The sequence below is a fragment of the Cynocephalus volans genome, chromosome 10, assembly GCF_027409185.1.
Source record: "Cynocephalus volans isolate mCynVol1 chromosome 10, mCynVol1.pri, whole genome shotgun sequence".
NCBI classification, from domain to species: Eukaryota; Metazoa; Chordata; class Mammalia; order Dermoptera; family Cynocephalidae; genus Cynocephalus; species Cynocephalus volans.
In genome coordinates this window covers 60287044-60302322 of record NC_084469.1, presented here as the reverse complement: position 1 = coordinate 60302322, position 15279 = coordinate 60287044, and the positions used below count along the sequence as shown (strand labels likewise).

General features: G+C 52.5%; 2 protein-coding genes across 2 annotated transcripts in view; one reads left to right on the top strand and one right to left on the bottom strand.

The window, feature by feature from the left end:
• Nucleotides 1-7489, top strand: part of XRCC1 (X-ray repair cross complementing 1) — a 28493-nt gene extending 21004 nt beyond the window's left edge. Inside the window, exons 5-17 of the mRNA XM_063111173.1 lie at nt 967-1041; nt 1138-1243; nt 1686-1795; nt 1869-1980; nt 2551-2809; nt 3182-3298; nt 4421-4514; nt 4682-4814; nt 5175-5226; nt 5309-5448; nt 6541-6631; nt 7083-7158; nt 7272-7489. Coding sequence (XP_062967243.1) covers nt 967-1041; nt 1138-1243; nt 1686-1795; nt 1869-1980; nt 2551-2809; nt 3182-3298; nt 4421-4514; nt 4682-4814; nt 5175-5226; nt 5309-5448; nt 6541-6631; nt 7083-7158; nt 7272-7385 — 1479 coding nt within the window. The 3' untranslated portion in view covers nt 7386-7489. The remainder of the gene's footprint in view (nt 1-966; nt 1042-1137; nt 1244-1685; nt 1796-1868; nt 1981-2550; nt 2810-3181; nt 3299-4420; nt 4515-4681; nt 4815-5174; nt 5227-5308; nt 5449-6540; nt 6632-7082; nt 7159-7271) is intronic.
• Nucleotides 7490-11510: 4021 nt separating this feature from the next.
• Nucleotides 11511-15245, bottom strand: ZNF575 (zinc finger protein 575). The gene is made up of 4 exons (XM_063110776.1): nt 15078-15245; nt 14748-14850; nt 13900-14013; nt 11511-13427 (listed from the first exon to the last, which is right to left on the bottom strand). The coding sequence occupies exons 3-4, from the start codon at nt 13994-13996 to the stop codon at nt 12769-12771; spliced, it is 756 nt and encodes a 251-aa protein (XP_062966846.1). The 5' UTR covers nt 13997-14013; nt 14748-14850; nt 15078-15245; the 3' UTR covers nt 11511-12768.
• Nucleotides 15246-15279: the final 34 nt, after the last annotated feature.

Here is a 15279-nt window from a genome sequence, read left to right as displayed (position 1 = left end):
GGAGCTGGGGGGTGTAGAGTCCTTGGTCCTGGGCAAGGAGGGAAATTAGGAGCCAATACTGAATCCCAGAGGGCTGGGAGGACTGGACCTGTACAGCTGGTGTCTCCATGGGGTTATGGGAAGGCTAGGTCCTTGCATTCCCTGTAAAGGGTAGGAGATCCTCTCCACAATGGGAAGCTTAGTTTTCTGGAGGGAGTCTAGGAAGGGTGGAGTGTACCATCTCAGAGGGGAACTAGAGGAGGGAGTAGCTGACTTGTCAGAGAGGTAGTCTAGCAGAGTGGGCCTAGGAGTTAACTCATGAGATCTGGAGTCTGACCACTGGGTTCAAAGCCTGGCTGTATCGCTTTGTAGCTGTGATCTTGGGCAAGTGACTTACCCTCTCTAGGCCTCCATATCCTGATCTTTATAGGATTGCTGTAGGTTAAGGGATGCTAAGCTGTGGTAGCAGTGGGATCCGTGAATGTAATGGCACCACACAGTAGAGGTATACCTTTTGCCTGTGTAGCTGTCCTCGGGGGTGTTTAGCCAGTCAACTGGCTTCTCTCCACAAGGTCACCCAGGGACTCAGGCTCTTCCCATCTTCTGGTTCTGCATCCAGCCAGCAGAGGGGAAAGAGCCTGGAGCATTTCTGTGTTCCAGAAGTGGCACAGAGCACTGTCTCCCCTCCATAGGCAGGAATTCGGGCTTGTGGGAGTGGATTTGCTGGAGACCCAGTGGACTTTGCAGTTGCAATGAGGGCTAAAGGAGCTAATGTATGTAATGATCTTAGAGCCAAGCCTGATCCAGAGTTAGAGCTCAATAATGGCTTAATATTATTATTATCATTATTGTCATTGGGGTACCTCCTTAGGCATGTGTGTCCGTAAGAGGGAAAGAGCCAGAAAGGGGTTTCTCTAAGTGGAAGAGTTTTGGGGCCAGGACTCTGTCCTCGGTCTGATTCCCTGACTCCTACTTCTCCTTTCCCAGGACTCTGCCTATGGCCTGAGTTTTGTGCGGTTTCACAGCCCCCCAGACAAAGATGAGGCAGAGGCCCCCTCCCAGGTAAGCTCTACTCGCCACCCCCCAGAGCCTTCTCCCTACCTCTTCACCCCCACCTGCCAGTAGCCCACCAGCTGCACTGACCTTGTGCTACCTTAGAAGGTGACCAAGCTTGGCCAGTTCCGTGTGAAGGAGGAGGATGAGAGTGCCAACTCCCTGAGACCAGGGGCTCTCTTCTTCAGCCGGATCAACAAGACATCCCCGGGTGAGTGTGGAAAACCTAGGTCCTGAGTGAGTAGAAAGTTGAGACCTGTACTTTTGAGTCTTAGAAAAAGGGGCTGGGGAGGGCCAGCCCATGGCTCATTCGGGAGAGTGTGGTGCTGACAACACCAAGCCAAGGGTTAAGGTCCCCTTACCGGTCATCTTTAAAAAAAAAAAAAAAGAAAGAAAGAAAAAGAAAAAGAAAAAGGGGCTGGGGACCTAGACTCTGGGGTCTGAGGGAGGAGGGGCTGGGGGCCTGGACTCCTGGGTCTGAGGGAGGAGGGGCTGGGGCCTGGACTTCTGAGTCTGAGGGAGGAGGAAATGGGGGGCCAGGACTCCTGGATCACTGCAGGATTTGGAGAACAACACTCTGTGTTCCATAGATAGTAGCTGAAAGGTGTCAGGGCCCAGCCTTCTCATCCTGGATCCACTTTCTCCCTTTGTAGCCACAGCCAGTGACCCAGCAGGACTCAGCTATGCAGCTGCTACACTCCAGGCCTCTAGTGCCACCTCCTCAGCCTCTCCAGTCTCCAGGGCTGTAGGGAGTACCTCCAAGGTGAGATAATCAGACCTTGGTGGGGTAGAGGAGGAGGGAAACTGAAGGCCTCAACCGGTCCACACTCCCTCAGCCTCAGGAGTCTCCCAAAGGGAAGAGGAAGTTGGATTTGAACCAGGAAGGAAGGAAGACCCCCAGCAAACCATCAGCCCAGCTCTCGCCACCTGCCCTCAAGAGACCCAAATGTGAGCAAACTAGATCCCTTGTTCTTTTTTTTTTTGTCTTTTTCGTGACCGGTACTCAGCCAGTGAGTGCACCGGCCAGTCCTATATAGGATCCGAACCCGCGGCGGGAGCATCGCTGCGCTCCCAGCGCTGCACTCTTCCGAGTGCACCACGGACTCGGCCCTAGATCCCTTGTTCTTACAGGCACCGGTGCTTCTGTGTCCTAGGGGAGGAGGGGGCTGGGGGCCTGGACTCCTGAGTCTGCAGGAAGAGTGAATGGGGATCTCTGTACAGCTGAGTCTGAGAGAGGAGGGGGCTGGGGGCCTGGACTCCTGAGTCTGCAGGAGGAGGGCTGGGGGCCTGGACTCCTGAGTCTGAAGGAGGGGGCTGGGGGCCTGGACTCCTGAGTCTGCAGGAAGGGAGGGGCTGGGGGCCTGGACTCCTGAGTCTGCAGGAGGAGGGGCTGGGGGCCTGGACTCCTGAGTCTGCAGGGGGAGGGGCTGGGGGCCTGGATTCTTGGCCCGAGGGACGAGGGGCTGGAGATTTAGCCCTAGTAGTGCTAACCGAATCTCTACTTTTTGGTTTCCCCAGTGCCAGCTCCCACCCGATCATCAGCCACAGCCCCAGTCCCTGCCCCAACACAGAAGGCAGTGCCAGGGAAGCCCCGGGGAGAAGGCACCAAGCCCAGGGCAGCCCGAGCTGGCCCACAGGAGCTGAGCAAGATCCTCCAGGGTGTGGTGGTGGTGCTGAGTGGCTTTCAGAACCCGTTCCGCTCAGAGCTCCGGGACAAGGCCCTTGAGCTGGGGGCCAAGTACCGGCCAGACTGGACCCCAGACAGCACCCACCTCATGTAGGCCTGTGCCCTCCTCTTCCCCATGCCTCCCGCTGTTTCTCCTCCATCTCCCTCTGAATCCTCCATTTTGCTTTCTCTCTTTGTCCACTGTGTTGGTGTCTCTCTCCCTCCTTCCCTCGTCCTGTCCCTCTCCCTCTCTCCTTCTTTCTCTGCCTCTCTGCCTGTCTCCTTAGTTCTCTGTAGCCTCTGCATCTTTTTCTCTCTGATTTCTAGATCTCTCCCTCAGTCTCCTGTCTTTTTCAGTTTCTCCCATATCTATCTTGCTCTCTTACTCATCTCCCTTTCTTCTCTCTGTTGCCCCGTCTTTCTCTTTCCCCTTTGCCCCTCAGATCATCCCTAACTGACAACCCTCAATTCTGACCCCACCAGCTGTGCCTTTGCCAACACCCCCAAGTACAGCCAAGTCCTAGGCCTCGGAGGCCGCATTGTACGTAAAGAGTGGGTGCTGGACTGTCATCGCATGCGCCGGCGGCTGCCCTCCCAGAGGTGAGCCCTCACTGTTCACACACGTGTGGCGCACATGGTTACACACACACACCAACCTTGCCCCTTATCCCTGTGCTGGGGAATGCCATGAATCTGCAGAGAAATCAGACTGGAGCCTGCTGGCAGAGAACACAGGTAGTCCCAGTGCAGAGTCAGCAGAATTCTGAGAGGAGGCAGGCAAGGCCTGGGGGACTCCAGGTGAGGGAAGGAGGACTTGCGTGGGAGAGTCCATAGGGGGCTCTGTGCAGTCTGCTTAGTGGGGAAGGAGAAGTACATCGCAGGCTGGAGGAACAGCATGTGCAAAGGCTCAGGGGTGGGAGAATGGAGCAGTGAGGCCCATTTCCATGCATTCATTCAAAGCAAGTCCCTGAAGCCTCTGCTTGGTGCCAGGCAGGACTGTGCAATGTCTGGGATCCAGATGTTGTGCTGTGACTTAAAGCCTCTCACTTTGATGAGGGGGTCAGACTTGTTATAATTCAGTATGGTGGGAGGCCCAAAGAGAGATCTGAAGTGAGCGAGGGATCTTCAAGGACAGTAAGAAGTTTGCCAGGCTGAACAGAGGCAGAGAGCATGCTGGGAAGAAGAGGCAAGGTTGGGTCAGTCTGGTGTCTGCCTGAGGGAGTTGCAAGTGGGGCTGAGCTTACAGGAAGTGGCAGGAAAATGAGGCTGGGGACAGTAGAATGCATGGAAGGCTTTTGAGGTGGGCAAGGGGAGGGTCAGATCTGAAGCCTGTGTATTGGAGACGTGAGTTGTACTTTGTGGCCCGAGCGTGTTCAGAAGTGGGGCTGCGCCTGGCGTATTTGAGAGACGATCTGCATTCTCCTCACGAGAAACTGACTTTGATTCTTAAAGGGGAAAGTTATTTATGATTTTTCTTTTCTCTCTGAAACGGGGCATTACTTCCCCAAGAGGGAGTGAAGAGGGTGTGCTCAGGTCTCCAGTGTGCATGCCTGGGCTGACTGGGATTCACTAGGGCCTTCCTTAGCTGGGAGGGAGGTAGGCTGGGAGAGAGAGCACCCTGAGTATTTAGTAAACGCCAGTGGCTGTTGCTTCCTGAATACCCTCCCCTCCTCCCTCAGAGGACTTGATATGTGTTTGTCTGAGGCCCAATTCCTCCCCCAGGTACCTCATGGCAGGTCCAGGCTCGAGCAGTGAGGATGAGGGGGGCTCTCACAGCGGCAGCAGCGGGGATGAAGCCTCCAAGCTTCCCCGAAAGGTCTGACACCCCCTGCCGGGTGGGAGAGGGTGTAGTGGGAGGATGACATGGGTCTGCTGTGGTACCCCGAACTGTCCACTCCTGCTTTCTGCAGGCAACCCTCACCCCTGCCACACTCACACCCACACTGCTTGTGCCCTCCTCACTGAACGGCTCTCCCTCCTCAGCACCCCCAGACCAAAACCAAGCCCCCTCAGGCAGCTGGACCCAGCCCATCCCCGAGGCCCCCAACTCCACAAGAGACCAAAGCAGCCTCACCAGGGCCCCAGGAAGATACTGACACTGAGGGGGAGCAGTCAGGTCAGAGTCTGAGGGAGGAGGAGCTGGGGGCCTGGACTCCCAGGTCTGAGGGAGGAGGGAGCTGGGGGCCTGGCCTCTTGGGTCTGAGAGAAGAGAAGGGTGGAGACTCAGGCTTTCATATCTAAAGGGGAAGAGGCTCAAAGCCTGGACTTCTGGGTCTGATGGAGGCGGTGGCTGGTTCCTGGACAAATGGAGTGAAAGGAGAGGGGTGTGGGGGTTTGGATAACTGGATCTGGAGGGCAATTGAGGTTGGGAGTTGGGGTGCCTGGGTCTGTGCTTGGTGCCATACTGGGAGGGAGGGTTACCAGTCTTCCTAGAAGACAAAGCAGTGCCTTGCATTGGCTGAGCTTCTACTCGCAGGACAGAACAACAGGGCGGAAGATTCTGGGGACACTGAGGATGAGCTGAGGAGGTAAGGTTGTGGTAGGGGTGGGCCCGGCCTGGGTGTGGGGATCTGCTCTGCATGCTCACCCCTCCCCCCATGGCTCCCCCAGAGTGGCAGTGCAGAGAGAACAAAGGCAGTCCCCTGGCCAGGGGGAGAACGGTGAGGACCCGTATGCAGGCTCCACAGATGAGAACACAGACAACGAGGATCAGCCCGTTTCTCCCAGCCTGCCAGTTCCTGAGCTGCCAGGTCTGAAGTCCCTCTGTCCTTCTTGAAGTGGGGTTTTGCCCGTCTGTTCTCAGCTGTGACTTGCCTCAGTTGGCCCGTATGGCTGCAGCCCCCATGACTGTCTCCCTTCTACCCCCACCCACCTCTGTGCTCTCCTAGGCTTTTCTTCTTCAGCGTCCTCTCTGTGATTTCCCTCTGTCCTCTCCCAATTTCTTGCTCTGAGCATGCCCCTCACAGTCAGGTGTGACCTCCTTTGGCATTCCACTGCAGGTGTGAGTGGCACCACCCTCATGCCAGTGTGGCACCCCCCTTGGTTCAGTTCTGTCGGTCTAGGGTGAAGCTGTGCACAACACATGACATAGGCACTGCTGTTCATCAGGACCATGGTGGTGGGCACAGGTGTTCGCTTTAACATCATTCATTACTTGGACACAGATGCTGTATGCACAGGTGGTGTGTGTGTTTGCATTCCTAATATAAAAGAATAAGAAAGAAAGGAAATGGCAGAACTCTGCATGGGGTTGTGGGGTGGAGGTCATGGTAGTGAGAGCCTCTTCAGGTTAAGAACAGAGGGAGAAGAGGAAAGGCAGTCAGGGTCTGAGTGGAGGTGAGGTTTGGAGGCCGCAGGAACAGCTGTTCCCACCTGTTTCTTGTGGATGATGGGCAGGAAAGTACTTTGATTCTCCTAAGCCCCAAAGGTGTTATCAGCAAATTGATGGCCTGGGAAGTCATGTTAAAATGGAAAGAAGAAAGAGCCACGCTGAGGTCAGAGCAAGAAAAGGCACTGGTTGAAAAGGAGTGAGACAGCAAAGGGGAAGTTTCCAACCCACACCAAGCTAATTCAGTGGCTGTAGCCCATCTGTAGGAAACACGTTGCAATAATAGTAATTGTTGTCTACTCTTAAAGCAAACTAACCTCCCCAGAAGGCTCGGATGGGCCGCTGGGCTGGGAACCACTGCTTGCCATTGATTCCCTCACCCAGGTGTGAACACCACTGTCCTCAGCTGCTGTGCCAGCCTCCCTGTTTTGGCTCCATGTATTCTTTCACTCCTGGCTCGTGCTTTGGAACTCCGGGGGCCTCATACTTGCCTCTTCCACCATCTCTCCTGCAGACTTCTTCCAGGGCAAACACTTCTTCCTGTACGGGGAATTCCCTGGGGATGAGCGGCGGAAGCTCATCCGATATGTCACAGCCTTCAACGGGTCAGTCTTCAGGGGGTGGGGGTGAGGAAGGGGTGATGGGGCCCGGGGAGGGCTTAGGGATGTGGCAGGGGAGGGGAGGGTTGTGGGAAGTAAGGCAGTCAGGATGGGGGAGGGGCATATCCAGCAGCGTGGGCACAGGCCATGGAGTCTGAATGCCAGCCCTGCCCATGGTGCTGGGCTGTCCTGGCTGCATTGCTTCTCCTCTTTCCTATTCTCTAAAGTGAGGATCCCCACCTCCCTTCTGAAAATACCATCATGAAGATTAGCCACTGTTGTCGTGGTTGCTACAAGACTGGTACATGGGAGGATGGAGACTCCACAGGAGTCTAGAGGAGGCATAGGTGGGGATAGAGAGAGGGCAGCCTTTGAAAATGACTGGGGAGTAAGATGTTAAGAGAGCGTATGTTGATTGCCTGACATGCCCTCTGCCTGTTTTCTTCTCTCCTGCCAGGGAGCTTGAGGACTATATGAGTGACCGGGTCCAGTTTGTGATCACAGCACAGGAATGGGACCCCAGCTTTGAGGAGGTGAGTCTTGGAGGAGCAGAGAAAGGGAGACCCTGACTTACCTTTGCATCACCTCTATCCCCATCCCCTGCTTAATTACACATTCCTATGTGGACCTCTACCCCACCCTGCAGGCCCTGATGGACAACCCCTCCCTGGTGTTTGTGCGTCCCCGATGGATCTACAGTTGCAACGAGAAGCAGAAGTTACTTCCTCACCAGCTCTATGGGGTGGTGCCGCAGGCCTGAAATATGTGTATGTACACACACACACACACACGCACGCATGCATGCACACACACACGAATTTAATAAAGATGACTTGGTTTGGAGCAGCTGCCCCTCCTCTCTCAGGAGTCTCCCAGCTTTCTGACTTAAGTTTGGTGTTTGCTTCCCCTGGGCTGCCTGAAGTCTCCTGTCTTGGGTCCAGGGAAGTATGATGGGGCCCCTCCATCAGAGATCTGGTAGGGAAGGAACTTTGTCTCTTCTCCCTTGCCCCTCACCTCTGGCAAGAGGCAGGGAATTGGGAACCTGACACTCAGCGCCACCCCTCAACTTGTGCTGACCCTCCAAGCTATTCCTGCATCTCGGTTGTCCCTCTGTGGATTGCAGGCTGGAGGCCTGGATGCTCGTGAGGTATGTCACGCTCTTGAGGTCTCAGCTCCCCACCCCCCATCAGGGATATCGCCATTTCTCCAGGGTTTTCAGAAGTAGCTGTACAACATCACCAACATGGTTTTACATCACCGAATTTAGGAGGTAGAATGGGAGGAAGGGGCATAATCACTACACCCAAATCCTGGACCCCTTCAAGGCTCTACTACATTTAAAGGTGGGAACTGAGCTGAGTGTTAGGGAATTGGAGCAGAAGATGGGATGGTGCTCTAGGCAGGGGCCATGACATGGGCAAAGGCCAGGAAATAGGAACTAGCCTGAGACAGTCGGAAGAGTATGGCTGCCTTTGGTGAAGAGGCTTTAGGGGCAGGTTTAGCTGGAAAGGTGGGCACAGTCCTTGCAGCTGTGCCATCCAGTGGTTATTTAAATTTAAATTCATTAAAATGAAATGAAATGAAAATTTTACTTCCTCAGTCACACTTGCCACACATTTGAAGTATTTAGTGTCTACTGTATCGGACAACACAAATAGAGAACATTTTCATCCCTGTAGAAAGTTCTTTTGGACAGGGCTGTGCTAAAGGGCTGTGAATGCCAGGCCAAGGAGCTTGGACTTTATCCTTGGGAAGGGGAGATCAGGAAGGGATTTGAGCAGGACAAAGGCCAGCGTCAGAGTTAGGTTTGAGATCTAACCCTTCGGGTAACCTTTTCTTGGACATTCCAAATCCTTTTTCAACTTATGCTTCATCAACTAACCAAGGCCTACCAATCTTACTTGTTTCCCTTTGTTATTCACCTGTAAGATGAAGGTGGTATTAGACTGCATTCACTCATTGATTTGTTCATTCACACTTGTACTGATCACTCACTGTATTAGTTTCCTACTGCTGCTGTAACAAATTACCACAAACTTAGTGGCTTAAAACAACATATATTTATTACCTTACAGGTTTGGAGGTCTGAAGTCCGAAATGGATATTACTGGGCTAAAAATCAAGGTGTAGGCAGGCTCCTTCTGGAGGCTGTAGGGGAGACCCTGCTTTCTTGTCTTTTCCACCTTATAGATGCCACCCACATTCCGTTCCCCTTCCATATTCAAAGCCAGAAATGGCCAGTTGAGTCTTTCTCACATCACATCACTCTGACACCTACTATCTGTTTGATACTGATTCTTCCACATTTAAAGACCCTTAAGATTACACTGAGCCTACCCAGATCATGTGGGATATTTGTGTTTTAAGGTCACCTGGTTAACAACCTTAATTCTCTTGCCTTAACTCTCTGCCACATAATTGTAGGTTCCAGGGATTAGGATGTGAACATCTTTGGGAGGCCGTTATTCTGCCCACCTCACCCACCATGTGTGAGGCACTGGGGATGCAGTGTGAAAAAACAGACACTAGTCCCCAGTCTCATGGGGTTGACACTGTGCTGCAGGAGAGAGATGGTGAGTATAATGCAGAATTGGGCAATGGTAAATGCTGAGAGCAAACCATGCAAGGTGGCGTGATACAGCCACAGGGCAGGTTCAGGGTAGTTTAGATAGGGTGGTTGGGGAAGGCCTCTTAGAGGATGTATCCATCAGCAGGGACCTGGGAGAACTAAGGGAGTATCTGAGGGCCATTCCAGGCAGAGAAAAAGCAAGTGCAAAGGCCCTGAGGCAGGAGCAGATCTGACATGTTCAAGGAGCAGGAGGGCATCAGTCTATCAAGAGACCCAGGATCCACCCAGACTCAGCCACTACCCCATTGTTAGGTTGCGGGTAAATCCCATCTCTCCTGGCCTCATTTTCCCCATCTGTACTAAGTAAGGTTGGACCAGATCAAAACCTCTCAAATAAGTTTGTGTCCCTGAAACTTTGATGGTGGTGTGGTTGCTTTGAAGGAGCTCTCCCAGGAAACTCTCTATATAAACATAGATACAAGCAGCACTGCAGGGTTTGAAGGATTGAGTAGAATCCTTATCCCTCCCTGTACCCTCCCCCTCTTCCCCCAGCCCCCCCCCTTTTTTTTTTAGATAACAAAAACTTTTAATACTGATCATTCAAAGCTTTATAATTTATAATGTTAGAATTTTTCAACATACTACCTGATTAAAAGTGCTGAAGGCATTTCAGCCTTCCCTCAAATTCCCTCCCCATCCTGTAGCAACAACCTCCAAGGCATCTCCCTTACTAAAAGTACGTTCTGTTCATAGTTCAAGCCTTATTGAGTAGATTGCAGTACAGCAGCCTGTTGACTTCCATTTGTCTGCTCACTTCTACCCCTTATGCTGGATACTTTCCACAAACCATCTCTCATTCCATCCTCCACAACTTTCAGATCTCAGCTCAAATATTACCTCCTCAGGAAGGCCTTTCCTAATCTCCTCTGTACAATAAGATATGCCAGGCATATACTCTTACAATACTGTATCTCTTCTATCATAGTTGTAACTTTAAATTTACTTATGGTCAAATTTACCCAACTTTTCATCTATAATTTACATTTTTTTGTCTCAAGATTACTTTCTCAACATTTTTTTTTCTATTTCTTCTTTTTATTTGTTCTTGTTTAATTTTGTTCTGCTTTTGTTTGTTTTTACTTTCTCTACTTCTGAGATTACTAAGATAATTTTCCTTTATTTCCATCTTAACGTTTTAGAGTTTTGCTCTTCAAATTTAGATCTTAAATCACCAGAAACTTATTTTGTGTATGATGTGAACTGGGATCTGTATTGGTTTCCTATTGCTGCTGAAACAAATTACCACAAGCTTAGTGGCTTTAAACAACACAAATTTATTTTTTTATAGTTCAGAAGGTCAGTAGTCCAAAATTGGTCTCTGGGCTAAAATCAAGGTGTTGGCAGGGCTGCATTCCTTCTGGAGGCCCTAAGGAAAAATCCATCTCCTTGCCTTTTCTAGCCTCTAGAGGCTGCCCAAATTCCTTAACTTGGGGCCTTTCATCTGTGTAATCTGTTTTCATCATCACATCTCCTTCTCTGACTCTTCCGCTTCCCTTTTTCCCATATAAGGACCCTGTGATTATACCGGGCCTACCCAAATAATCAGGATAATCTCCCCAACTCAAGACAAGATCCTTAATCAATTTGGAAAGTCCCTTTGGCCATTTATAAACTAACATACAGGTTCTGGGGATTAAAACGTGAACATTGGCTGGCCAGTTATCTCAGTTGGTTAGAACATGGTACTGAGAACACCAGGGTCCAGGGTTTGACCCTGTACCAGCCAGCCACCAGAAAAGAATGTGAACAGTTTTTTTGGGGGGGGGACACTATTCTGCCTACCATGGGATCCCATTTAATTTTTTTCCATATCTCTCAGCCTTATTTACTGATTAGTCTGTCCTTTCTCTACTCATCCAAAGCAGGGGTTGGCAAAATCGAGCCCACCTACTGTTTTTGTAAATAAAGTTTTATTAGAATACAGCTGTCTTCATTCATTTATGTATTGTAGTGTGTATGGCTGCTTTTCTGCTACAGTGGCAGAGTTGAAGTTATATGTAGACACTGTATGGCCTGCAAAACCTAAAAATATATACTATTTGGCCCTTTTCAGAAAAAAGTTTGCCAACCCGATCTACAGTTAGGGTTTGTCATACGTCATATGTCAGTATAAGCACAGGTCTTTTTCTGAGCTATCAGTTCTCTTTCACTGGCCTGCTCCCAAGCTAACTCTACAGACTTCATTTCTATAGCTTCATAATAATTATTTAACCTAGAAGGCGGTTGGGGGAGGAGACCAACACTTCCCTACTTGGTTTTTTTTTGGGGGGGGGGCGGTGGCAGCTGGCTGGTACAGGGATCAAACCCTGGACCTTGGTGTTATTAGCACCACACTCCAACCAACTGAGATCACCAGCCAGCCCCTTACCTACTTGATCTTCTAAATGAATTTGGCTTCTCTCTCTCTCTCTCTCTTTTTTTTTTTTCCTTTTCGGGCCACTTTATTGATTAGTGTTCACTTTCCTCACTAGGCTAGGACTGTCTTCACTGCTGTGCCATTAACACCCCATGCAGGGCCCAACACACAGTAGGTGCTTAATATATATACACGGAACAAGGGGCAGTTCAATGTTAGCTTGCTCATTCTTATCTTACAGCAGGAGAAATAGGCTCCAAAAGAGCAACTAGCTTTACCAGAGATGATGCTTGACCCCTTACAGATGCCTTATAATACCCTGTTTTATAGAAAAGGCATCTGAGTCCAAAGAAGTGCCACAGTTTGCCCAAGGCCCCATAACTCATAAGTTGTGGGTCAGGGCTGGTTCCAAAGCTTGGGCTTTTAAATGGTTTTGTACTGTCAGTAGTATATACCCTTTGTTCTTGCTTTATCTTGTATATCTTGTATATCCTAGTATATCTTGGGGATCTTTCCACATCAGTACATACAGTCCTAACTTTTTTCCTACAGCTATATATTCCACTCCGTGGCAGTATTGCAGTTCATTAGCTGGTCCCCTGATGATGGTTGCTTGGGTTGTTTCCAATCCTTCGCCACAACAATCATGCTGCAGTGAACATCTTACCTTTATGTCATCTTCACATGTATGAGTTTATAGGATAAATTCCTACAAGTGGAAGAGTTGAAACAAGCATGTGTGTATTTTAAATTTTTTACATACAGTTATATGGCCAAAGTGGAGAAACCAATTTAAACTTTCAACAACAATGAGACAGCCTGTTTGTCCACAGTCTTGAAGAACCCGGGACTAGCAGACTTTTTACCTTTGCCCTATAAATAGGTGGGGAGAAACAGCCAGTGCTGTCAAACCACAGTTCCACATCTGTGGGTTTGGACCCAGTGCTATAACTCTGTGGTTGACACCTCCCTGTACGCAAAGCAGGTGAGCAAAGAGTTCCTCGCCTTCTAAGTTTGAGCCCAGTAAAAATGGCCAGTCTCTCTCTCCCTGCCAGCTACCTGGAAGAAGCAAGTCCATTCCCCCCACCGGCTTAGAAATCCCACCTTTTTATTGACCTGGGCTGGCAGAAGAGGGAGCCAGTGAGCCAAGGGGAGGGTTCACTCTCTGTCCCCCTGGCCCTCCGCCCGGTGGTGGCTGCGTTGATGAAGCAGCAGGAGGCGTCTCTGGCCAAAGGCCTGGTCACAGCTGGAGCATCGATGCCGTGCGGTGGCCTGGCTGCCCGGCGCGGTGGGGGGGTCGTGACATAGGCGATGGGCAGCCAGCTTGGAGGGAAATGAGAAAGCCTTGGGGCAGTGAGGGCAAGGATAGGGGCGAGCATCGGTGGCGTGGTGCGTGTGGCGGTGGGCCGCCAGCTTGGAGGGGTAGCAGAAGGACTTGGGGCAGTCTGGGCACGGGTAGGGGCGGGCGGGCGCGTGGGTCCAGAGGTGGGCCGCCAACTTGGAGCGGTGGCCAAAGGCCTTTGGGCAATGCGGGCACGGGTGCGGCCGGGCGCCGCTGTGTGTGAGGCGGTGGGCTGCCAGCTTGGAGGGGTAGGAGAAGGCCTTGGGGCAGTCGGGGCATGGATGGGGTCGGGCGCCGCCGTGTGCTAACCGATGCGTGGCCAGCTTGGACGGGTACGAGAAGGCCTTGTCACAGTCGGGGCAGCGGTGCGGCCGCTGCGGTGGGGGTCGCCGGCGCGGCCGGGAAGGTGCGCCGTCGGACGCGACAGACCCTGGAGCGGACTGGCTGGGCTTCTTCGGCGGGCTCTGGTGGGGAGCTGGGGGACAGGCGGGATGGTGGGCTCCAGACAGCTGCCAACATCCTGGACCGAAGCCAAGCTCCGCCACCAAAATATATCTGGGCACCTCAAGCGTCACACTGAGATCCCCCAAATGGCATATTCCTGCTACCCCCTCCCCATACATCATCCTGAGGGGCTCCAAAGAGTTATCTTACTGGATCCCCAAAGCTTACTAAGGCTTCCGCAAAGGTACTAGGGTGTCCGTTACTAGTATCTTCCCAGTGATCACCCTGAAATCCTGCAATGTTATCTCCCTGTCCCTCCTGTTATTTCCTGAACCGTAGTAAATGATCGCCGAGGGTCCCCCAAAGCCAAATGGGAGGATTCCCTAGGACGTCGCATTTTGGGGGATCCCAAATGGTCATCACCCGAGGCTTTTAAACTTTCACCCTGGGATTCCCCCCCCCCAAAATGTGATTCTCATTCCAGGCGAATGCTCACTACTCACAGGCAGGGCCGCTTTCATCTCCGTTGGTCACCGGTTCCTTGCTAGTGGGACTAGGATTGGTGCCTCCGACCGCGGACTCCGCGCCTCGCTCCAGCATCTTCCTGGCACAGGAACCTAAGGGCAGGGCGCGGGGCGGGAGGTTGATGCTGATGATTACCAGGCTGATGGGGTTGAGGGCCCAAAATCAGGGGTCAGCCTGTTTACGAATGAAGTCTGTAGAAATCTGGGATCCTAGGGTGAGTGCATGCGTAGTGGGAAGGCGGGGCCTGAGCCCAGCGGGCGGGGCCATGCAAACTGACCCTGAGGCAGTTCCTCGGCAACTTAAACCCTGGGCTGGAGTCCTTGAACAGAGTAGGCGTGGCCTCTACAACTCAACCTCGGCGGCCGCCTTGAGCGCGGCCTTGAGCGCAGAGCGGGCTGGGCCTATGTCCACAGGGGGCAGAACTTTACCCACCAGATAGGGCCGGCCCGTGGCTCACTTGGGAGAGTGTGGTGCTGATAACACCAAGGCCAAGGGTTCGGGTCCCTATACAGGGTGCCCTATACAGGGATGGCTGGTTAGCTCACTGGTTGAGCGTGGTGTTGACAACACCAAGTCAAGGGTTAAGATCCCCTTGCCAGTCATCTTTTAAGAAAAAAAAAAAAGAACTTTACCCACCAGACCTCCGGGCCGCCAGTACCTAGACGGAATGGGCGGAGCTATACAAACAGAACCAAAGTCCGTCGCCCAGCAACTAGACCCAGGGGCGGGGCCTTCGAGCAGAATGGGCGGGTCTTTGGCACTCTGTCCCAGGGGAGAGGCCTGTGACTGTAGTGGGCGGGATTTCACGTCGAGGAGGTAGCTTTACCCGGTTTTTGGCTTAGTCTCAGTCCATCGACGCCGCGTCAACCGCGTCTTTCCTGCCGCTAAATTTCATCCCGGGCGTGGAGTTGGGGCCAAGGAGGGGAAACCTGGAGGAAGATACGGAAGGAACGTGGCATGTGTTGTGACCCAGAGACCCCTAATGGGCTTTTCCCTCGCGGTCCCAAGCGTCCGGAATCATGACATTCGGGTATCAAAGCACCCTCCCAAGGCTCAGGTGTCAATGCACTGTCCCTCTGGAACCTAGGCATCTCCCCTCCAGGAGATCCTGGCGTCCAGTCCCCAATCCGTTTCCCCTGGACCCCTGTCCCCTCACCTGCCAGACGGCCCCTCCCCGGGGGCGGGGCTCTGGGGCACTCCCGCCGCGGCCGCTGCCGCTGCCGCTGCCGCGCTGCCTTCGGACCCGGCGGAGCTGCACGTCCCTGCGCGCGCCTGGCGACGGGGGAGGGGTGAGCTCGGCGCGAACTGCTCTGCCCTGCCTCATTTCCATCCCCTCCTCCCACGCTGTGCCGGAGGGG